This window comes from Physeter macrocephalus, chromosome 16 (genome assembly GCF_002837175.3).
Source record: "Physeter macrocephalus isolate SW-GA chromosome 16, ASM283717v5, whole genome shotgun sequence".
Taxonomy (NCBI): Eukaryota; Metazoa; Chordata; class Mammalia; order Artiodactyla; family Physeteridae; genus Physeter; species Physeter macrocephalus.
This window is the reverse complement of record NC_041229.1, coordinates 95030183-95053509: the sequence shown is the minus strand read 5'-3', so window position 1 is coordinate 95053509 and position 23327 is coordinate 95030183. Positions and strand designations below refer to the sequence as shown.

Below are 23327 nucleotides of genomic sequence, written 5' to 3'. Positions count from 1 at the left end.
CTGAAGTCTCAGAAGGTAGAAAAGTACTTGTGGTTGGTGGTTAGAAGAGAGACTGCAGAAAGACGTTTCATTACTTGCTCTGAAGGTACAGGATAAAGCAAAGACCATGCAGAGTCCCGCGTACCCAGTGAGCCAGGAGAAGTGCAAGTGAGCTTTAAAAAGGGTGTGGTTTTCAAGGAAAGCGGCATCATCAGCCACTTTTTTGAAAGTGAGTTTACAATGAGGAGCAATTGCTAGTGTGGAGATGAATGCCAGCTTTACCACTTCCTTTATACGATAGCAGTCTGTAAGTATGGAGAAAGATATATTCCCCAAGAAAAAAGACTCCGTGAAAGAATTGTTCTGTAGTATTTCACGTTGGGTCAGCTTATACGACACTGGCAGGCAGCCCGGTGGACCAGAAAACACCTATCAACACCAGAGCAAATATAATGAACACTCTCTCAAATGGATACTGAGCTCACAAAAGAAGTAAAGAAAATATACAAGGAGCCAAAAATGAAGGTGAAGTGAGAAAATTGAGTGTTGAAGGTACAATTTGGGCACACAAGATGGGAAGATGTGGAGAAAACCATGTAAAGCTAGGCTATTGAGATGGAAAACGGGAAAAATTTGCTCAACATCAGTAACAAACCAAAAAAAAACTTGTCTGTCTTGTCCAGAGAATGGAAAAAGAAGAGTCTCTGCTGAGAAGCTTTAACTTCAAGCTTCACAACAAGGTGGGATTTGAATGGATACTGCCAGCATGGTCCAGGAAGTTCCCCACCTAAAGGGTAACTTGAAGCAAAGGAAACATAAATCCCCTCTGGAGGGTCATGCCCTCAAGGCAAGCTGCCCAGGATTCTGACAAACATAAGCTCACAATCTGGAATTACAAAGCACATGAAGAATAAGCCAGTCAGCAGAAACTACAAACAGCAGAAATTTAACCTGCAGAAACTACAGATAACTGGATAATGAGAAACAGATATAAAATAAGTAAGTTTATGGTGCTCAAAGACTTAAAAGATGGAACTGTAAATATCAGAAAGAAACAAGATGGTTTTTTTCCCCAAAGACGGAAGAGATTGAAAAAGTACTAAAGATAAAAATTGAGATTAAAAATTCAATGCATAAGTTAAACCATAGATTAAATACAATTAATAAACTGAGATATAGATCTGAATAAATTACCCAGAATGCAGATTCAAGAAAAAACAAGGAGATGGAATATAGGACAGGGAGGTTGAAAGAGAGGGAGAATAAAGGATGAAAACCCAGGATGTATCCAGAAGCAGGGAACAGAGAAAATGCAGTAGAAGCAGTTTCCAAGGATACAGTCGCTAAGAATCTTCCATTATTGGACAGAGACAATCACCTGTAATGGATGGACAATGGGCTTCTCAACAAAAACAAAAAACAGAAGTCATAAGATACTGGTAAAAGTGCCAAAAGAAGCTAGCAGTCAATTTCAATTGTATACCTAGTGAAACCATCCTTCAAGAATATGAAAGAAAGAAACACATTTTCAGACAAACACTGAGAGAAAGAATTTACCATCAGTAAACCCTAACAGAATTTCTTAACAGATGTATTTCAGGAAAAAGAATATTAAAACCAGAAGAAAGTACTGAGATGAAGTAAAGAAGTAATGAAATGGATAAACTCATAGGTAAATCAAAACAAATACTGGCTGTATAAAACTATAAAAATAAAAACAAAAATTTGGAGATTAAAAACTAGGCATCACCCCCATGTTCACTTCAGCATTATTCACACTAGTCAAGATATGGAAACAACCTAAGTATCTATGGACAGATGAATGGATTATTCAGCCATGAAAAGAAGGAAATCCTGCTATTTGTGACAAAATGGGTGGACCTTGAGGGCATTTTCCTAAGTGAAATAAGAGAAATACAGATACCGTATGATCTTTCTTATATGTGGAATCTAAAAAACAAAACAAACACACAAAAAACCTGGCTTATAGACACAGAGAAGAGAATGGTAGTTGCCAGAGGTGGAAGAAATGGGTGAAGGGGGTGAAAGGTAAAAAGAAAAAAAAAAAATGGAAAGAATTTTGCAGCAAATACCCATATATCTACTGTCTATATTATGCAATTAATATTTTACAGTATTGTCACATATCTGTCTATCCATTTGCTGATCCATCTTTTTTGCTACATTTCAAAATAAGTTGCAGATATCACCAGTTACATCTGAATATTTTATTGAATGCATAGCATTAACTAGAGATCAATATTTTGCAGTTCCTTTTTTCTTATGAGATAAAATTTATGTACAATAAGGTGCACATATTTTGTACTTTTTCTTTAAATTAGGGAATAACAATAGCTTTGGCAGGTGAGGGGGGAAAAGTAATGGCAGAAAAAAGGAGCAAAAAATAATGATTTTCCCTTTATACAAAAATTATAGGTCCCATGTACTCATATAAACACCTAAAAAAAGAAATTAACAAATTAGAAAACAAAAATACAATAGAAAGAATTAACAAAAGTAACAGTTCACTGTGAAAAACTAGTAAAATTGATAAAACCAACACAAGACTGTTCATGACAAAAAGAATAGTAGAGAGAGCAAAAGTTACCACTATTAGGAGTGAAAAGGGGATATTACTACACAGAGAGAAAAGAAAAGAATGTAGTACTGATACATGTGAATGTAAATGTAAATGAACCCTAAAACATGAAGCTGACACAAAAGTGAACAGCTATATGATTCCTTTGGGAAATTTTATGCGTGGAGCTAGAAATCAGAGTGGTGGTTGCCTGTAGGAGATTGGGAGACTTACATAAGAGCTTGAAGGAACTTTCTGCAGTAATGGAACTGTTCCACATCATGATGGGGATAGGATATTAGTTACACAGATGTATATATATGTCAAGGACATTGAATTTTACAGTTAAGATCTGCCCAATTCACTGTAGGTAAACTTCACTTCAGTTTTTAAAAATTAATTGAATGCAATGTTTTAGCAGAAGCTCAAAAGACATCTGAGACCAGTACTAGACCTAGATGGTATCTGTAACTCTCCTAGGTACTTTCCCTAAATAGAATTTTTAAACTTATTTTTTTTTTTTACTGTATACAGCTTTCATGTGGTTTTAAAAACAAAAAGCATTAAAACAAACCCAGGAGAACCAAAAAAGTGAAAGAAAGAGTAAAAATTCTCACTCCTGTCCTTGTTTCCCATCCTCCCAGTTTCCCTACCCCATAGGCAACTACTATTCTCAGTTTCTTTTGAACTCTTTTTCAGACTCTTTATGGGAAAACAAATGCCCTAAATTTTGACTTAGGGTGATGGAGTCTCAGAAAACATGGTGTCAAACATTAAATATCCTGTTGAGAGTCTTGAAGCCTTAGAACTGTTGTTAGAAATGTTCACATCAGAACTGGAGGTTCTATTTGACCAGGTCTTCGACCAAACTGGGGTTGTCATGACTTTTCAAAGCACAATTTCCAGAGGAAGAAAAAAACTACAACAACAACAAAGAGGCATTAACTAAAATACTAGTCAACAATATGGCAGGAGATGAAAATAAGTAGTGAGAGTTAAACGTTCTAAGGTCATTTCCATGTTCAGGAGGAGAATAAAGAAAATGATAAAGTGAATATTAATAAATGAAGAGTATCTGGCAAAATAAATACTCATTTCCAGACATATAAAGAACTCCTACAAATCTGAGGCTTAAACAAATATTTTTTAAATGAATGAAATAAAATGAAAAGGAGGCAACAGAAAAATATACTCTCTTTTCTGTGTCTGGAAGTGGTTGGTGAGGAGGTAATGTCTGGAGCTTCTGTAGCCATATTGAGACAATGAGGAAATAAGCTTGAAGGGGAAAAGCCAACCCACTAAGGATGGCAGAGTGGACAGATGAATAGAACCTGGGTTCCCCTGGATGGGCAGATGATTGAGGTAAGGCCTGCTGGCCTCCTATGGCAGGAGAGAAATGAATGCTGAGGAAGAAAGGGTGTCTATCCTGCTAATACCCTGTAGGTGTCTGCTACAAGGACCATGTAACCTGGAGCTGCCTGGAAGCCATCTTGCCACCATCTGAATGGAGCATGTCTGAAAATGAAGCCACACAGAGGAAAAGAGAAGGAGAGAACACAAAATCTGATGGCTGTAGTAACTGGCAGAGCAGAAAGGTGAGCACAGAAGATGTGAGGTGGGTGCAGGACATGTCCAGTCCATGCTCCAGAAAGGGAGACATATGGAACACAGCCATTCAGCAGAGCACAAGCCAGCTCTACTCAAACCAATGAGCTCAGTTCAGATCCAGATTCCTAGTTTAGTCAGCCTCTGCTAGGAAACCTGCTTGGATTCCCTCTAAGGGAGAGCTAGGAGTCATCCTTCTGAAAATTCTAAATGGAATTCATCACATGGGTCCTTCACAGGGGACCCTCAACAACAGTGGCAGCGTCACAACAGAGGTCTCTGGAGAGGACGTGTAGGGCCCTCAACGTGGTCATTCTGTTCTGACCTCCGGAAAAGCGGCAGGCATTCCAGTAAAGCAAATCCTGGCATCAACGTATCCTGGAAGTGGGAGTAGAAATGAGTGCTACTTAGCCAATGATATTGAAAAATAATGAAAGGTGAAACGATGACAGCATGAAGCCTGGTTCTCAGGACTGGAAAAGTCAAAGAATCCTTTGGGACTGTGGTTTGGTGGAGTGGAAAGATTGTGAACCAAACCAACCTGAACTTGAATACTGGCTCTGATACTTTTTAGCTATGTAACTTCAGAAACATCATTTCATCTGTTTGAGACTCAGTTTCCTCATCTCTAAAATGAGGGCTAATAATGCCAGCTTCCCACGGTGGTTAGAGTCAGAAATGATGCATGTAAATTACCCAGCACAGTGTCCGGCATGTACAAGGTATTCAAGAAAAGACAGGGAGGAAGGAGGAATGAATGAAAGGCGGAAAGAGGAAGACAAATCCTAACCCATAGAGCATGGTTTATAGAAAGAAAATGCTGATTTCACCAACATGCTCTAAAGAGAAGAACGAGGAAAGAGATAGCTTTTCCAAACAGAAGTGTCGGCACCTGAGAAGGGTCCTCGGCCCCCAGCTTTAAGGCTGGTTCAGAAAGCTCCTTTGAGCTCTGAACTAAAGCACCCCTGGGGAAGGGGTGAGCGGCCCTTTCATGCTTAAGGTGGAAAGGCCAGCCTGGGTCAGAGCTTGTCCCCATTGCAGCCCCCGTTCAGGGCCCCATCATCTCCCAGCACAGTCACGGCTAGGTCGCTCTGGTTCGGGATCAGCAGTAAAGGCAGCTCCTTCCCAGGAAGAAGAGCATCCCAGAGGTAGAGTCGCCCCTCCTGACTCCCGCCGGGGACCCGTTCACCTCGTCCCACGCGGGGCCTGGTCCCATGTCCCAGGTCTCGGGTCCCAGGTGTGCTGTAGGCCCACACATCCTATGTGCAAGGAGAGTAATCTGAACATACAGAATTAATTCCTTTCTCCTTGTAGAAATTATCACTCTTTTTTCTTTTGGGGACAAACGCTCTCTTACGTATTGCTCCTTTGACTTGTTTCCCTAGCAACAGAGACAGAAGAATGAAGGCACCAACAAAAGCAGGTACAGGTTGTTTGTCTTCATGTCCTGGGGGGCTGAGGGCTGTGGTGGAGAGCAGTCACGACACCTCTGTTCCGTAAATGACTCACAGCTGAGGCTTCTAGTTTTTCCCGGTTTTGTTTAATAGACGGGGAGGGGAATGGACCACGACTTAAGGCGTGTCTCGCTGCCACCGGGAGAGCAGGGAGCAGTTCTTCTTCAAGGGCAAGGCCAAGAGGGGTATCTGCCTGGCAAACGGCTCATCCACCATCAGTCTTCACAGTGGCTGCCATGCCCTGTGGCCACAAGACAACGACGAGCTCACCTGTGCGGACCCCTCGGCTCCTAGGTCTAGCAGGAAGGGACGTCTTCTGCCACCTAGGATTTGCCCTCAAGCACCCGCCGGACCCTCTGCATCCCTGGGATGTGAGAAGGGGAAGGGTCAGCACTGATGCTGGGTGGGTGGGGACAAGCAAGCTCTGGCTGCTGGGGCCACAGGTGAGGCCAGAAGAGGGAGGGCAGATGAAGGACGCGGTTAGGAGGCGAGGCGGCTCACCCAGGCGAAGCCGGTGGGTCTTGTCAGAGAAAACCAAGCGGAACCAGCCAGGCTCTTTGCACTCGAAGGCTTGGCCAAAGGACAGCAGCACCTTGTTATCCAAAAAGCGGCGCCAGAGCAGCATCTCCTCCTCAAAGGTGGCCGCGGGCAGGTACTGGGAGGGTGAAAGGCGCTCAGGATGCAGAATGAGACCCCCTGCCCTTGCCTGCTGGAGGGAGCTTTAACACTGCCCCCACCACCTGCATTTCCACCTGCATTACCTTCCTCAAGTCGACCCAGATGAAGAAGCCGGCCCCACGGCTCACGAAGGGGATCCCCAGGGCCCGGAGCTCTCCCGAGACATAGACGTGAGCAGCCTTGAGCCGGGCACGGTTTTCCGGCAGGTACACTTGGTTGATCCAGTCTGTTTAGGTGAAAGAGAAGCCAGAAGATAAACCTCGCCATCAACCCTTCGCTCTGTCCTGAGAGTCTAAATGCTGGAAAGAAAAAGGCCATGAGCTGCCAAAGCTGGGTGAGCCCCTCCTGTAGCTGGTTGATTGGGAGCAATGGGAATATTCAGTGAAAAGCACCTTAAATCCAGATACTTGGCCCTGAGGGCTCCAGGGCCTGCATGCCATTCTCAGGAGCCCAGACACAAAGTCCCTCAGGACTCAGACCCTCACCAGAGGTGTACCCACTTACATAGTGACACTTCCGAGTCACCCAGGCGGAAGCTCAGATCCCAGTGTGGCCACTGACTAGGTGTGAGGCCTTTTGGGCAACTTCACCTCCTTGATCCCCATTGTTTTAACTGGCCTTTGTTTTTAGTGTCCAGTTCGATGAATTTTAACGCATGCACAGATTTGTGTAACCCCCATGACAGGCAGGATACTGAATGGTTCCCTCACCCCGAAGAACACCCTTGTGCTATCTGTTTGAAGTCACAACACCCCCTTCCCTGCAATCGCTGGTCTGTTCTCCGTCACTGTAGTTTTGCCTTTTCCAGAATGTCACATAAGTAGAATCATCCAGTAATGTAATCTTTTGAGACTGGTTTCTTTCACTCAGCCCAATGCCTTTGAGATGGGTCTGTGTCCTCATGGATTTTATTGCAGTGTAGTATTCCAGTGTGTGGGTGAACCACAGTCTGTTTCTCCATTCATTTGTGGAAGGACATTTGGGTTGTTTCCAGTTTGGGGTGATTATGAATAAAGCAGCTATAAACATTCATGGAGAGGTTTTTGTGTGACCATAAGGGCAAATATCTCGGAGTAGGATTTCTGGGCCATTTGGTAAGTGTGTGTTGAATTTTATAAGCAACTGCTCAGTTGTTTTCCAAAGTGGCTGTTCCATCTTAACATTCCCACTGGCAGTGTGTGAGAGTTCCAGCTGCTCCACATCCTCACGAACACATGATACTATCACTATCTTTTTAAATTTAGCTATTATAGCAGGTGTGTAGTACCCAGTCCTGATTTTCCTTATCTATAAAATAATGGGGAAAATACAGGAACACCTGCTTCCTAGGATTCTGGGGAGGGACAAATGAGATTGAGAGCATCTTGCAGGGCTCAATGAATGGTGGTAATTACAGGTAACCTTTGCTATCTAAACTCACTATCGGAACCCAGGAACAGAATAGACCTGCACAGAAACGGACACTTCCATTATAACAATCTTCCCTTAGTAGCTTCTGTTCTTTTTCAAGTGCTCAGCTAATAATAATGAGTTCATATTGGTTAAGTGCCTATTGTGTGCCAGGTGCTATTCTAATTGAATGACAAATTACACCAACCCTACAAGACAGGTACCATTATGATCCCTGTTTTGCAGAAGAGGAAACTGAGGCTCAGGGAGGTGAAGGAATAGACCACATAGCCGGGACGTGACCGAGTAGGACATGGACGCAGTTTGGGCTCAGAGCTGGCACTCTCAAACACCACCCTAAATTCATCTCATGGGAGAAGCACCCATGACCCCTGGCCAGTCCCAGTCTGACTACAACCCTCCCCCATCCCCAGGTGGCCAGGCCCAGGCAGTCACCACGGTCCCGGAGCAGCTGTGCCATCTGATACTGGAGCAAGCCACTGAGGCCGTGATAGCGGCAGAGGGAGGATACCGCAGTGGCCACGTCCTGGTTTTCTGTGTACAGCGTGCCAAAGCGGAGCCCAGACATCCCGAAGTCCTGAAGGAGAAAGGCACTGTGGGAGGTGGCCAGCCCTCCCACAGGAAGCCGGTTCCACCCACCTCTCTGCCCTCTCACCTCCCCCTGACACCCCCAAGGCCAGCCAGGAACCCACCTTGCTGGTCGCCCACATCACGTGGGTCCTCTGGGGGTCAGGCAGCCTGCGGAGAGCACAGGGTGGGAACAGAGGCAACGCAGACCCGTGGGAGTTCACATGTTTGGTTGAACAAATGAGGAGACGGGTGAATCTGGTTTCATCTCTTGAATCACCAATTCCTAGACATCCTTTAGAGCAGGGGTCAGCCAACTACAGCCTGCTGCCTGTTCTTGTAAACGAACCTCTATGGGGGCACAGCCATGCTCTCCCACCTGCGTACTGCCCATGGCTGATTTTATGCTACAATGGCAGAGCTGAGTGAGTGACCATATGACCTGTAAAGCTTAACATATTTGCCATCTGATCCAAAAATATTTGTCAACCCCTGATGTAGAGCATAGTTCAAGCATCATTTCCTCAAGCAGACCTTCTCTGACCCCCTCCCAGTAGACCAGGCCAATTGGGTACCCCAAGCAGATCCTCTGTTGGCTCTCCAGACGTCTGCTTTTCAATAATCAAATGATTAGCTGTGTATCTAGTTGCTAAAAGTTTTGGGTTTTTTTTGTTGTTGTTCTTTTTTCCAGCTAGAAAGACAAGTTCCACATAAGAGGGGTCTATATCTTTCTTGTTCACTGATGTATCTCCAGCACAGCATAGTGTCTGGCCCACAGGAAGTGACAAATCCCTATTTCTCTGAGTCTCACTCTCTTAATCCATAAGCAAAGGGGAGGAACAACCTACGTGCCATCCACCTGGCAGAGCTTTGTGAGGACTGGCTGGGCAGAGCAAAGGAAAGTGTTTGGGAACCACTGACTGAAACCACCCACCCTGGCCAGGCAGGATAATCACCACCTGCATGAGTTATCTCACAACAAGAGGTCCTGATAAGGGATATGGAGCTGACAAGCTACCGCCAGCCAGAAGACTTTAGGAGGGGCCAAAAGGAGGGAGGAGACGCCAGCCCATAATATGTTCTACCAACCTCCCAGAAACCCTCGCACAGGAAACCATCTTGACTGAGAGATGCGCGCACCACCAGGAAGGGCCTTGAATTGGACCAGGTATGGGCACAAGCAAGATGATGGACCAGAGACAACCTGGAAAGCTAACCCCATTACCTTAAAACCTGAGACTGCGAGCCACGTGGCAGAGCAGTTCTCCAGGGTTCCCTTACCCTCCTGCTCTCTACCCAGGTGCCCCTTCCCAATAAAGTCTCTTGCTTTGTCAGTACGTGTGTCTCCTCAGACAGTTCATTTTGGAGTGTTAGACAAGAGCCCAGTCTCGGGCCCTGGAAGGGGTTCCCCTTCCGGTAACAAAAGGACTCAGCAGGGCTGAAAGATCTGAACGGATATCAGGAACTGTCAGAATCCCTAAATGCCAGATGTGTAGATTTTACAGATGATCCGACCCAACTGTTTCCAAAGGTGCTCTGGCCACACATTCTTGACTCAAACTAAATCTAATGAAAAAGCTCCGATAGCTGGAAGGGCTTGGCACATGCAGGGGGCCCCAGAAGTATCTGCTGAATGAATAAGTGAATGAATGAAAATGGAGCCACTCTGGAGATGAAGGAAACAGCAGAGGAGGCCCATTTCCCACCCTCCCAGCCTTCCCTCAAGGAATCCTAAGACCACTCCTTGGACCTTTCAGAACCACCACAGAACAATCTGAAAACCACTGATTGGCCCAGCCTCCCTTCTTCTCGTTAGGGGACCTGAGGACAGTAGGATTAGCTGGAAGGAAGAGGAACGGTCCTGGAGGGGAGGAGGGTTGCGGGACTGGCAGAGTCAGCTCACCTTTCCAGGCTCAGGACACTGTGGTACTCAACCGACTCCTCAAACACGGACAGCATGTAGACCTCATCCACCATCACGTGCAGCTCATGCCTGAAGGGCAGGTCGGGGGGAGGAGAGAGCTTGGTTGGTAGGCCAAATGCATCCTCCAGGGTGGGATGGCAGTGAATCCGAAATCCAGAAGGACCATAGTCTAGCCCAGGGTTACCAAACTTGTTTTTTCCAGGAACACCCTTCTTTTGTCTATTTCTTTCAAACAAGCAAGAAGCCGTGCACACACAAAGCAGATGACAGTGGGGAAAGAAAGAGAGAACTAGCATCCCACCACCCCTTACCCCTTGACTCCACTGCCAGGAAGGGCCAAAGCAGGTAGAAACCCACAGTGGGGTAAAGAGGGTAGCAGGACCCGCACCAAAGCTCACATCAGAACCCTGATCTGTCACACGCTTTACGGGGTGAGCGTGGGGTGCCTCACCTCTTGGCAAACTTCAGGTACTCCTGCAGCTCTCCTGGGGAATAGACATCACCCAGAGGGTTCTGGGGGTTGATGAGGATGAGGCCTTTGACCTTCACACCCTGAAACCATCAGTGGGACAGGAGACCCTCAGCTCCTCCCCAAGGCCACACGGTCCCACTGGGCAGAATCCCAGGGAAATGTGTTCACCACCCAACACGAAATGAATAAGGGCAAAGAATTATATCTGTGGCATCGTATCAGCTATAAAAGAGAACAAATGCAGAGAAAAAAGCTCAGAGAGAAATATGCCCAAACGCCAGTAGAAGTTGCCTTTGTTGGTAGAATTATGGGTGGCGGTTTGTGCTTTTAAAATTCCCACAGTGGGCATATATGGATTTTATGACCAAGGTTAAAAAAAAAAACAGATTGATAGATTTCTGAAAAGTGGACTGGACAGGAACCACTGGAGGGATGCTGGTCTATGCCTTTCTTCAGGAGTCCTCAGATCCCCTCAGAGTGAGGGGGACCACCTCCTCAAATCACCAGAGAGACTGCTGAACCACAGACTTCTAAGCTCCACGCTTGACCTGCTGAGTCAGAATCGGGAGAAGTGGGGGGTAGTATTTTTAATCAAGCTCTCTAGTTGATTCTTTGTACACTGAGAGTCTCAGAGTCTTTCTCTAGCAGGAAGCCCTCCATGGGCAGGCTCCTGCTTGACCCCCAGAACGGTTCCAGGCTACCACCCTACCCCCCGTCCCCATCACGGAGCGCCACCACTACTCCCAGGAGATCAGCCACAGGAAGGGGGTCCATGCCCTGCTCAGGCACACCCACTTGCAGCCTTGGGTTTAATTTGATCCCCAGACCTCGGAATTAGCTCCTTCCAGCGCCATCTCGAGCTTCTCCACTGTGAGCTGGAAGGGGCGTGTCTCCAGCCCAGTGACCTGGAAGAAGATCCACAAAAGCCACCAGCCAAATTCAGTGACCCTCCCCCGCCAGACCTGGACTCTGGGGCCTCTCCTACCCCTGTCATCTCCAGCCTCCTCTCAGAACAATCTCAGAAAAACACAGGGGGGTCACTCCCCTCTCACTGCCACCCACCCCATCACATCAGAGACACCCTCACGGCTCTTAGGTTTGGGGAAGAGCCCCCTGAGGTCCACTGATTGGGGTCTGCGGGCTTCCATGTTGAGGTCTGCTCTGCCCCGTTCTCACCCCACCATTCCGGTGTGGTCTCCCTGGGCTGCCCTTGGCTTTCGCATCAACCCCAGGGATCTCAGAGGTGGAAGATGGGGTGTCCCCAGGGCACCTAGGCGAGGGCAGCCAAGGCCAACAGAAGGCTCCACTCTCCTTTCAGCCATAACCCCAGAGGCCTCGGCATGGACCTCCTCTCGTGTCTACACTCAAATTCAGACAGAGGAACATCTCGGCCTACAGGAAGGCCCAGGTCCAACCTGGGGTCCCAGGAACTCTTACCTCACTGTCCAGATAGACACAGACCAGTCGGACGTTGCCATAGAGATACACATGCTGCGTGATGGCTCCGTAGTAAGGGGCAGGGATCAGGAAAGCCTCTGGGGGCAGGAGTGGGCCAGGGCCCGTCACCCTCTGGCTGGAACACCCAGACCCCTGTCCACTGACCCCACGCCTCTCCAAGCCTTCAGTGTGCTTGGGGAACATCTGGGGAACACGCTCCCTCTCTCAATTCCCAAAACTCTTTCTAAAGCTGGGATCCACTGAGATCAGTCCCTTTTCTAATAATTAGTAGCTACCATTTATCGGGCACTTAATATGTATGGGGATCTGTGCTAAATATTTATTTTTTAATCTCGTTTGATCTTCACAATCACTCTGTGGGGTAAGTACTATTATTATCCTCACTTTACTGATGAGGAAACTGAAGCTTAGATCCCTCGGAAGCACGTGACCTGCTGGGTTACTGCAAGCACAGACTTGGAACAGGAGTCGAAGCTGCAGGGTGATGATCTGGGTGTGACAGATGGGAAAACTTGACAATACACAGAACTGCCCAGAGACAGAAAGGACCGCTTCTGGAGGAGTGAATGCTCCCCCCCTGGGGGCACTGAAGCCAAAAGCTGACGCCGCTCGGTGGGGAGGGGGTGTCATGCAGAAGACCCCCGCTGTGGACACAGGGGTTGATGAGATGACGCCCAAGGTCCGCTCTAAGGCACAGGTAAAGGTGCTCCTCCAGCTCTAAAGAGGGTGCATCAGTCAAGCTGCCCCCTTCCCAGCTTTCCCTTCAGCACAACCCCACCCCCGCCTCGCATCTCTGGAAGGGGCAGACTTTGCCCCACATGTTCCCTCTCCCGGCCACAGGGATTGGGCCAGAGGTAGACAAATGACCCCAGGAGCCAACGCACTGGCTGGCCAGACACCCATCACGTTCTCTCTGTCTCAGGACTTTGCTCCAAGAAGCACAGATCCTCGTAAGATGAGAACATGCACTTGAATGTGAAGGTCATGCGGAGTCAGAGCTGAGCCAACAACCTGGGCCAAACAGAGCTGAGGAAGGTCCAGAGAGAGGCCTGCATAAGAGGCGGGGGAGGGGGACTGCACACCCCAGTGAGAGACAGAGAGTGTGACGCTGATTCTACTCTTGATGGTTCTAGAACGGGTGGGAAATTGCCTATTACATCCTTGTGATGAATCTTCCTTTCAGGGTTCAAAACTTGGTTATTACGTCTCTCTGTGTTATTTTAACAAGTAACTTAACCCCCTGGGCCTTAATCTCCTCATCTGTTAAATGGGAATAAGCACAGAACCTACCTCATCAGGGTTAGAGTGAGGATTAAATGACAGACTATGCCTAGCCTTAGGCCAGCGCCTGAAACGTAGTATGTGGTCAATAAGTATTACTAAATTATGATAATTAATTAAGCTAATATGAGTGGGTCTCTGTTCCTGGCAACCAACAGCCCCTGACCATAACTATGGTCAATATGTCCTTGATTTGACCATGGCTCTTGCAGCAAGCACTGCTGGCTATATACTCAACAGCCATTCCAATTTTCTTCCTTGCTAAGAGAGCACCAGATTTTTCAGCTACAACCAGCAATAAGTCCAAGGAAGGTGCACCTTCCCCCAGCCCTGGGGGATGAAGCAAGTTTGGTTTAAGCCAACCAGGGTTCTCCTCCCCTTCGCCAGGGACTGCTTTGGGAATGGGTTTGTGAGTTCGTCCTGGCCAGAAAGATGCAAGGGGAGCTCTGCAGGGACTCTTCCAGGAAAGAGTAGCCCCATTTCCTCCCTCCCAGTAAAAAAGAGACAGGCACAGCACAGCCTCCCTCTCTTCCTGCTTTAGGACATGCTGTCACGTGAGGTCGTCACAGAGAAACGGCCCAGAACCCTGGCATCACCTTGACTTCCCCTGGAACTGCCAACCCCTGGTGTCTTGTCAGGCCACTTTGTTAAGCCCCCTGTGGTCTAACAGTCTATTATGGCAAAAGCACCCTGATGCAGGCCTCGAGGACAGGCAGCCAGGGACACTGCAGGCACAGGGCAGCCCCCGGTACTGAATGGGCTGCAGTCTACTTACCCCCCACCTCACACAGTACCGTGGCCAGAGCGGAGAAGAGAGAGGCACAGCCATTCAGAACCACCACCTGAGGGTGACACATCCATGGGACAAAGATGAATCTGTCCCAGGTGGGTGCAAGGGCCTGCAGCCTCTAACCCGGGAGGGCACAGAGGGAGGGCCAGGTCATACCCGCAGGCCCCTTCTGACTAACGGCCAAGTCCATTTGTGTGGCTTATTCATGGGGACCCTCTTCTAGATCAGCTGAGCGAGGAAGAGGGAGCTGGTCACTCAGAGAGTCCTGCCCGAAGGGGTGGAGGCAAAGAGGGGCCACAGAACAAAGCGGGGCAGAAATTATACCCAAACTCTAAATATCTAGGATGAGGGGAAAGAAGGGAGGGGCCCTTCCTAATTCCAAATCAAAACTAAGTGACCCTACCTGACCCCTGGCCAGCCAAAAGTTGGGGAGGGGGCAGAAGAGCAGGAAGGAGCAGGGGAGGGGGCTACTCACATTCTCTGGTTTAAGGGGTGTGGGGCTCCTGCAGTAGAAAGACAGGAACCTGGCCACTTCCTCCCGGAGGCTGGAGATCAGACAGACAGATGGGCAGTGCTTGTCAGAGGGGCTCTGACCCCAAGTCCAGCCCAGAGCTCCTCTGGTGAATCTTCAAGCAGCTGCCATTACCCTTCTCTGTTTCCCACGATGGGAATACAATCAGTATTTGTCTCCACTCCTTGGTACCCACCTCCCTCCTCGGTCCCAACACTACCCACATGCGTCGAAACTTCCATTCCAGTAGTTCTAGGACACCTGACCCCACCTAATCAGCAGACTACAGGAAGATCTAAAAGTAACACTCGCTATACAGATCTAGCTAATAGTAATAGTAATAATAGCACATTAATATAATAAAAGATATAATATAATGTAGGACAATATAATTATTATTATAACAATAACTATTATCATAGTTATTGCTAATATGTACAAGCATTTACCTTATGCAGGTGTTATTTAGAGAATATTCCTCATTTACTCTTCATAAAACCCCTATGACACAACTACTATTATTATTATTCCCATTTTACAGACAAAAAAACTGAGGCTTGAAGGAATTAGGTTACATGCTGGTAAGTGGCAGAGTCCACACTCAAGCCCAGTGGTCAGACTCTAGGGCCACCATCCTAATTATTATAAGAGCACACGCTTGGAATTACTCTTGGAATCAAGTCCAGCTCCAGCACTAAATCCTTAGGACAGCATCTGGGCCCTAGCAAGTGCTCAATAAATATAAACTCTTATTAGTTTTACTTACTAGCTCCCATCTTACCAGCAGAAGGCCCCAACCATCTCCTCCTAAGCTGATTCTAGCTCCTCTAAAGCTACTGAGAAACTGGAGACAAGGCTCCTGGCCTGAAGGCCCTCTCCACTCCTCAGACTCAAGAGAACCAAGCCAGGGAGCCACTGAGCAGGGGTGGGATGGGCAGGAGGCACCAGTTCCCTGCAGATGCTCCAGGAGACCCCATGACTGCCAACTCTCCAGGACTAGGCCCTCAGCCTAGGGCAGGCTTTCTCAACCCGCCACTATTGATGTTTCAGGCCAGATCACTCTTTCTTGTGGAGGGGCCTGTCCTGGGCACTGTAGGAGGTTTAGCAGCTTCCCTTGCCTCTACCCAAGAAAAGCCAGGAGCAACCCCCTCCCAGTTACAACAACCAAAAATGTCTCCAGACATTGCCACATGTCTCTTGGGGAAGGAAACCGCCCTGGGGTTGAGAACCACTGGCCTACAGGTGCTACTTACAACAGATGTCCCCTCCAGTCAGGGTACTGCAGCAGGGACAGCTCCACCCGCAGCATGTCGCTCTGACTCAGCTGGGGACAGACAGGGGAGAGCAGGGCTGAGGGCCGCACACACTCATGGTGAGGGCCAGCCCTGCCACCTGCATCCGCGCAACACCAGGGCTTCTAAAGCCAAGGGCTTGGTCTGCTTATCAGAGAAACTGAGACAGGGGCAGCCCAGGGACAGCATTCTCATGCCCATTTTGCAGATGAGGAAACTGAGGCTTAAAAATGTCAGGTGTGGGACTTCCCTGGTGGTCCAGTGGTTAAGACTGTGTGCTTCCACTGAAGGGGGCCCAGGTTCAATCCCTGGTCAGGGAACTATGATCCCGCGAGCCGCACGGCAAGACCAAAAAAAGAAAAAGTCAGGTGGCTCAGCCAACATCACAGCACCGGCAAGTGGCGAAGTTAAGACAAACCAGAATTTTTGACTCCTAGTCCAATGCTCTTTATACAGCACCGCCGCCCAACCAAACCAGAGGGGTGGATTTGCAGAGGCAGCGATAGGAGAGCGCGCTCCTCAGCTCCTCCAACGGGGTGACAGAAGAGGTCCCAGAACTGGGTGCCCTACCTCGGTCTTGGCTCTAAGTCATGGAGGGACTCAGGCCGCTGTCTTCCTGCAGGCTCAGCTCAACCTCACACTTCGGAAAATGTGGCCATTTCCAGACCATCCCCATCCCCTGCCTGGGTGCTGGGTTAGTGACTCCCAGGGCATCACACCCACAAAGTCAAGGAAAGGCAGAAGCCTTGGGCGGCGGGACCAAAAGGAAGAAAGGGAATGAGCCACGTGTCTATAACCCCAGCCTCTTCCATTTCTCCTTCGTCCTTGAGCACTGCACTGTCCGATACAGAGGTCTCTGGCCACCCGTGGCCCTTATGTGTGACTCTCCTGCATTGAGACACTGGATTCTGAAGACTTATATGAAAGAAGTATGTAAACTATCTCATTAATAATTTTTTATATTGATTACATGTTGAAATAGCCATATTTTAGATACAATGGGCTAAATAAAATACACGATGAAAATGAATTTTACCAGTTTCTTTGTATTTATCTAATAGAAAATTTTTAATTATATATGTGGCTCACAATCTATTTCTATTGGATGGCGCTGAGCTGCCTTAGAGTGGGGAGCTGGCTTTGAGCTGGCTTTGGGTAGAACAGGTTTTTCAAGCCCACACCCTACACCCCTCTCCCCTTGCAGCTTAGATGTTTCCCTGTGGAAATATGTTCCTTTGGGTTAAGTATCACTCTCTCCACAGTTCCAAACTCTAACTCCTAGGCCTCGAGAGACACATTTATCAGATAGTTCCAGCAGTTTACTAGAGATGGCTCACACCATCTCAAGAAATCTGATTATTTTCTCTATCTGTGAGTTGGCAGGTAGAGGGAAGGGGGAGGGGCAATATAAGGGGAGGGGATTAAGAGGTCCAAACTATTAGGTATAAAATAAGCTACAAGGCTATACTGTACAACATGGGGAATATAGTCAATATTTTATAATAACTATAAATGGAGTATAACCTTTAAAAATTGTGAATCACTCTACTGTATACCTGTAACTTGTATAATACTGTACAGCAATTATACTTCAATTTAAAAAAATAAATAAAAGAAAGAAATCTGATTTCAGGAATTTTGCAAACTGTACCATTTTCAAAAATTAAATTATATAAACTATACATCTAAATTATGTAAGTCAGTTACAGTAAAAACAAAGGTAAAAAGTACTCAGACAATATTGCTCCTGTCTATGTTACTCCATTTTGCTCTCATCTGTGCTCTGGAGGTTCTTTCCGTCCAGGTGTCTGCATGGTGGGACTACCACGTGATGGTGCCCCTGCACCTCTCTTCCCAGCTCTGCATGCAGTGATGTCACAGCAATAGCTTGATATCGGCCACAGTGGGGGCCTTTACACTATGGGAATCACAAAAGCTACCGATCAGGGGCCTCTTTCTCCCAAGGCCAGTTGTTAAATACTGACCACACATCACCGAGTATCTCCCCCTGAGAGCAGGGACCCAGCCAGCAGGAGGAACTGAGGAGAGAAAGAGCCAGAAGAAGTGAAGAAGGAGGATCACAGTGGGGAAGTGACTCTCCCAAGATGGCAGAGAAAGTGGTCCCCGAGGCCGCTGAAGCAAGCAGCAGGCTCTCTGGGGGAAGTATTCCAAGGAATCCCAGAGAATACAGCCCCTTGGAGCTAGGGATGCCACCCAGAGGTGCACCGGGACTTACCCGCCTAGACAGCAGGTCAAAGCAGAGTTTGTTCTCACTGGTGCCCAAGTTAATGATGCCCTGGAGGTGAGAGGTACAGAGCCATGTGAGCACAGCAGAGGGTGCCATCAGAAGGCCCCGGGGGGCGCACCAAGGCAGCAAAACGAAGCTCTCTGCAATCCGGCCCTTCCCACCACCCCTCCTGGTCTTTGCTCAAGCCATGCCCTCCACATGGCGCCATGATCCTATCTTCCCATTTCTAAAGCTCTGTGCAAATGCCATCTCCTCCAGGAAGCCTTCCTCAAAATCCCGCCTGCAAGGGATCTTTTCTTCTTCTGGATCCCAAAGCACTTTATCTGTCCCCCTTTACGGCACTAGTCAGTTTCTGCCCCAGGTCACAGGGACTGATGTACAGGCTTTATCTCCCCCACTAGATGGGAAGTCCCTGAAGGCTGGATACACGTCCAAGACACCGCTGTATCTCTCAAGAGCCTCAGTTTACAGGATGAAAGAACGTACACAGTAAACTGGTGCTCTGGCAGGAACAGGAACAAGGGTGAACGTACCACAAGAAGAGGCCCTGTCAGCCCTGTGGAGAAGACCACGTGGTGAGGAACCAAGGCCTGCCAACAACCATGTGAGTGAGCTTGGAAGTGGATCATCCCCTCACCCCACCAAGCTTTCAAATGAGACCACAGCCCCAGCTTCACTGCAACTTCCCAGGAGATCTTTAGCCTGAAGCACCACCTGGATTCCTGAATTCCAGAAACTGTGAACTGTTTGCTTTAAGTTGCTAAGACCTGAAGTCCTTTGTTACACAGCAAGAGATAACTAATACAATCTCTCACTTTTTTCAGGTCTCTGCTTCAATGTCACCATATTAAAGTGACCTTCTATGACCACCTCACATAAAATAGTAATATCCCCAGCCCACCCCACCAGTCTCTATCCTATTACCCTGCTTTATTTTTCCCTACAAGACTTATCCCAACATATATATATTTATGTCTGTCTCCCATACTAGACTATAAACTCCATGAGGGCAGGAACTTCATTTTTGTTCATGGCTATAACCCTGGTATATAGAACAGTGCCAGCACCTGGTACATGCTCAACAAATAAAGATTATTAAAGGGTTATTCATGACAGCTCTCTACCCTCTGAAGGTATTACTAGTAATAAGTTATAATAATTGGGGCAGATAACATTAATAAGAATAGCAACTACCATTTATTGAATGCTCTATGTGGAAGCACTGTGCTCATAACTTACATACCTGATCTCATTTAATTATGACAGTTCTATAGAGGAGGTATTACTACCCCATTATAGAGATGAACTGAGGTTCAAAGACATTAAGTAATTAGCTCAAGAATACACAACCCGAAAGTGAAACAGTTGCAACCTGAACCCTAGTTCTGTCCCAGATCTAAAGTTGGATAGTCATGGGCTGTGGATCAGAATCCATATAAGAGCACTCCATGGTTCTTGAATTCCTCCCTCACAAATCAAGGTTCCCTTAATTATAAATGGGCCATTTTCTGATTCAGGTAATATACAGGGGCCTCTCTGAGCAACATCAGACACCCCTTTGGGAGTCAGAGGGGCATAACTCCAACATGACAATAGCAAGCTGTGTGCTGCCCTGTTGGTCAAGGTGGGGTACCCGCCCCCCCACCCCCGTGCTCTCTTGCGTCCCAGTGGAGAGGGGGCCTTCACTCACACTGGGGTTCTTCTCCTCATCATACTCATCCATGTGGTAGGTCCTGTAGCCCTCCTCTGCTGAATCCCAGAACCATTTAATGACGCTTCCTCTAGAGGACAGGTAGGGGCTGTCGGAGGAGAACATGGCGGTGGGATCACCCACTCCATAGAGCTTCAGCGGCTTCTGGTCTGGTTTTCTGGAGCATTCTCTTTCCAGACCATCCCCATGGTTACTGTGCAGGCCCTGTGTGGAGACTGAACCCGGACAGGTGGTAGGTGTCCCGGAGTCCTTCTGAGGGAGTGTGAACATCTGCAGAAAGACAAAAGCACTCAGTGCCTGATCTGATCAAGGGCTTTCATAGCACCAAGCAACAAAAATGAACTGGGAGTCACGGGGCCCTCCCCCTTGTCTATCTGCCCCTTCCTTCAAGTTTATATACTCATCACTTCCTGGGTCCCTTACTAGTTATAACCATGTGCGCAATCACTTCAAGGCATCAACTCTGCTAAGGATCTACAGACAGGGGCTGTACTTGCTACTTTTCTACAACTTTAATAAATGGCTGCTTCAGCTTGTTTTATTTTTGTGGAAGTCTTTCATTCTGCAGCCTAAAGAGTCACCAGCTTCTTTTTCCATTCTTGCCGACGTCAATTTCAAAAAACCAAGTTAAAATGTGCTGACTTAAAGCAGAAAGAGCCTGGAGTCCAGGGGTCTTGTGGTGACTGTTGTGAATAGGAGTAAAGGATAAAATGAGATTATCTGGTTGTTTGCAGGCGATGATGGGTGGGGCCTGAGAAGAAGGAAGTGGGGTTCCCAGAAATGCAAGTGCACGGACCCTGAGCAGAGCCCAAGGCCCCACCCCCGCTCCCGAAGTGGGGGAGGCGTGGCCGCTGGGAGGGGCTGGTCTGATCCTGTGCTCAGATGTGAACTCCTCCACTTTCTAAGCCAGTGTCCTCGCGGGCACAGTGGGTGTAGCCGTAACTACCTCATAGGGTAGCAGTGAGGACATAAATCTATGAGTTAGTGTGAATGGCTTAGAACAAATCCTGGCTCATGGCCAAACTTCAGTAAAATACGTTATTATAACTCGGCTTAGAAGAACCCAGTCCTGATGCACAAGCCCCAAACACCAAATGATGGGGGACCAACCAGTGGCCCAGAAACCCAAGGGGCTCCTCGGTTAAATTTTGCTCCACGAAGTCTTTTCTGGGGTCTCCCCCAACTGACTGGGCTCTCCCCAGCCTCACCTCGCCCCCCACCCCATCCCATGCCTGGGCCCTCGGCAGGGCAGAGGGGCTGAGGCGGGGTGGAGGTGGGGGCCGGCGGGCAAGGGGCGTCCAGCGGGGCGGCGGCGAGTCCAGAGCCCGAAACCCGCGCGGTCGGGCCTCGGAGATCCACGAGAGGGCAGACAGGGCGGAAGGCAGAGCGCAAGACCCCTGCAGAGCGGCGAGGGCCTCGCGGGCGCCGGCTCCCGGTCTCCCGGAGGAGGAAGTTTAAGTCTGGCCGAGAGCTTCGAGACGGAAGGGCCGGGACTTCTCCAGCGAGGCCTCGAGCCCGGGCAAGGGAGACCCCGCCGGCCCCCTGTTCTGCAAAGCGTGGATTGCACCTACTTGCGGAGCTGGAGGAGCCGGCGCCGGCACTCAGGGACGCGCAGTCTGTGTCCGAATCCTCGCCCGGACTCGCTGTCCGCCGCTGTGCGCAGGGCACCCGGGCCCAGGCACTCGCACTCGGGACCTTCCGCGCCGGGTCGGGCTTCCCGGAAGGTTCCGGGCGCAGTTCGTCAACTCGTGCCCGAGGCCGCAGGACGCCCGGGTGTGGCCTGCGCGCAGGGAGCGCACACGCTGCAGCACCGTGAGGCGGGGAGGGGAAGCCGCGGAAGGGGACGGGGTCCAGGGCCAGAGCTCCGCCAGGAAGGGACGGGCCGCCCGCTGCCACCTCCGCTCTCTGCGGCCTCAGCGCCCTGGCCGCCTTCCCGCCCCGGTCTCCCCGCCCCTGGCACACGGGGGCGCCTCCCTCTGCCTCCCGGCCTTAGTGTCCCCATTTTAAGGCAGAGTCAGCGAGGTTACTGGACAAATGTATGCCTGGTTGCGGCCCATGGAAAAGACTTTCCGGAGTTACATTAATTCCGATTAAGAGCATCCTGAAAACATCCTTCCCCTATGAAAGCTTTTAACCTGAGTTTGTAATTTCTCCTCTTTTCGTTCTACAGAACATCTGGTGAACTCTGCCTGGGACCCTGCACATTCTGGGACTTTGGCAATGAGTTCTCATGGCCAAACTTCAGTAAAATACGTTATTATAACTCCTCGCCGCTTTCCCCAGTCCTGATGCACAAGCCCCAAACACCAAATGATGGGGGACCAACCAGTGGCCCAGAAACCCAAGGGGCTCCTCGGTTAAATTTTGCTCCACGAAGTCTTTTCTGGGGTCTCCCCCAACTGACTGGGCTCTCCCCAGCCTCACCTCGCCCCCCACCCCATCCCATGCCTGGGCCCTCGGCAGGGCAGAGGGGCTGAGGCGGGGTGGAGGTGGGGGCCGGCGGGCAAGGGGCGTCCAGCGGGGCGGCGGCGAGTCCAGAGCCCGAAACCCGCGCGGTCGGGCCTCGGAGATCCACGAGAGGGCAGACAGGGCGGAAGGCAGAGCGCAAGACCCCTGCAGAGCGGCGAGGGCCTCGCGGGCGCCGGCTCCCGGTCTCCCGGAGGAGGAAGTTTAAGTCTGGCCGAGAGCTTCGAGACGGAAGGGCCGGGACTTCTCCAGCGAGGCCTCGAGCCCGGGCAAGGGAGACCCCGCCGGCCCCCTGTTCTGCAAAGCGTGGATTGCACCTACTTGCGGAGCTGGAGGAGCCGGCGCCGGCACTCCGGGACGCGCAGTCTGTGTCCGAATCCTCGCCCGGACTCGCTGTCCGCCGCTGTGCGCAGGGCACCCGGGCCCAGGCACTCGCACTCGGGACCTTCCGCGCCGGGTCGGGCTTCCCGGAAGGTTCCGGGCGCAGTTCGTCAACTCGTGCCCGAGGCCGCAGGACGCCCGGGTGTGGCCTGCGCGCAGGGAGCGCACACGCTGCAGCACCGTGAGGCGGGGAGGGGAAGCCGCGGAAGGGGACGGGGTCCAGGGCCAGAGCTCCGCCAGGAAGGGACGGGCCGCCCGCTGCCACCTCCGCTCTCTGCGGCCTCAGCGCCCTGGCCGCCTTCCCGCCCCGGTCTCCCCGCCCCTGGCACACGGGGGCGCCTCCCTCTGCCTCCCGGCCTTAGTGTCCCCATTTTAAGGCAGAGTCAGCGAGGTTACTGGACAAATGTATGCCTGGTTGCGGCCCATGGAAAAGACTTTCCGGAGTTACATTAATTCCGATTAAGAGCATCCTGAGGGCTTCCCTGGTGGCTCAGTGGTTGCGCGTCCGCCTGCCGATGCAGG

At 49.6% G+C, this 23327-nt stretch overlaps 1 protein-coding gene across 12 annotated transcripts in view; it reads right to left on the bottom strand.

The window, feature by feature from the left end:
• LOC102979294 (exostosin-2) overlaps positions 1-23063 on the bottom strand; it is a 160870-nt gene extending 137807 nt beyond the window's left edge. For 2 of the 12 annotated variants that reach the window (XM_028477383.2, XM_028477381.2), the window contains exons 1-13: positions 21530-21853; positions 19938-20228; positions 18236-18295; positions 15961-16031; positions 14672-14741; positions 14182-14248; positions 12105-12202; positions 11495-11572; positions 10647-10747; positions 10175-10264; positions 8397-8442; positions 8140-8281; positions 6378-6520 (exon numbers count right to left, since the gene is read on the bottom strand). In XM_028477383.2, the coding sequence (XP_028333184.1) occupies positions 6378-6520; positions 8140-8281; positions 8397-8442; positions 10175-10264; positions 10647-10747; positions 11495-11572; positions 12105-12202; positions 14182-14248; positions 14672-14741; positions 15961-16031; positions 18236-18295; positions 19938-20228 (1257 nt within the window). In that variant the 5' untranslated portion in view covers positions 21530-21853. Of the gene's footprint in view, positions 1-3666; positions 4541-5575; positions 5981-6117; positions 6272-6377; positions 6521-8139; positions 8282-8396; positions 8443-10174; positions 10265-10646; positions 10748-11494; positions 11573-12104; positions 12203-14181; positions 14249-14671; positions 14742-15960; positions 16032-18235; positions 18296-19937; positions 20229-21529; positions 21862-22745 lie in introns of those variants that run through there. The other 10 variants (XM_028477382.2, XM_028477377.2, XR_002893266.3 and 7 more) reach the window with 9 other exon arrangements.
• Positions 23064-23327: the final 264 nt, after the last annotated feature.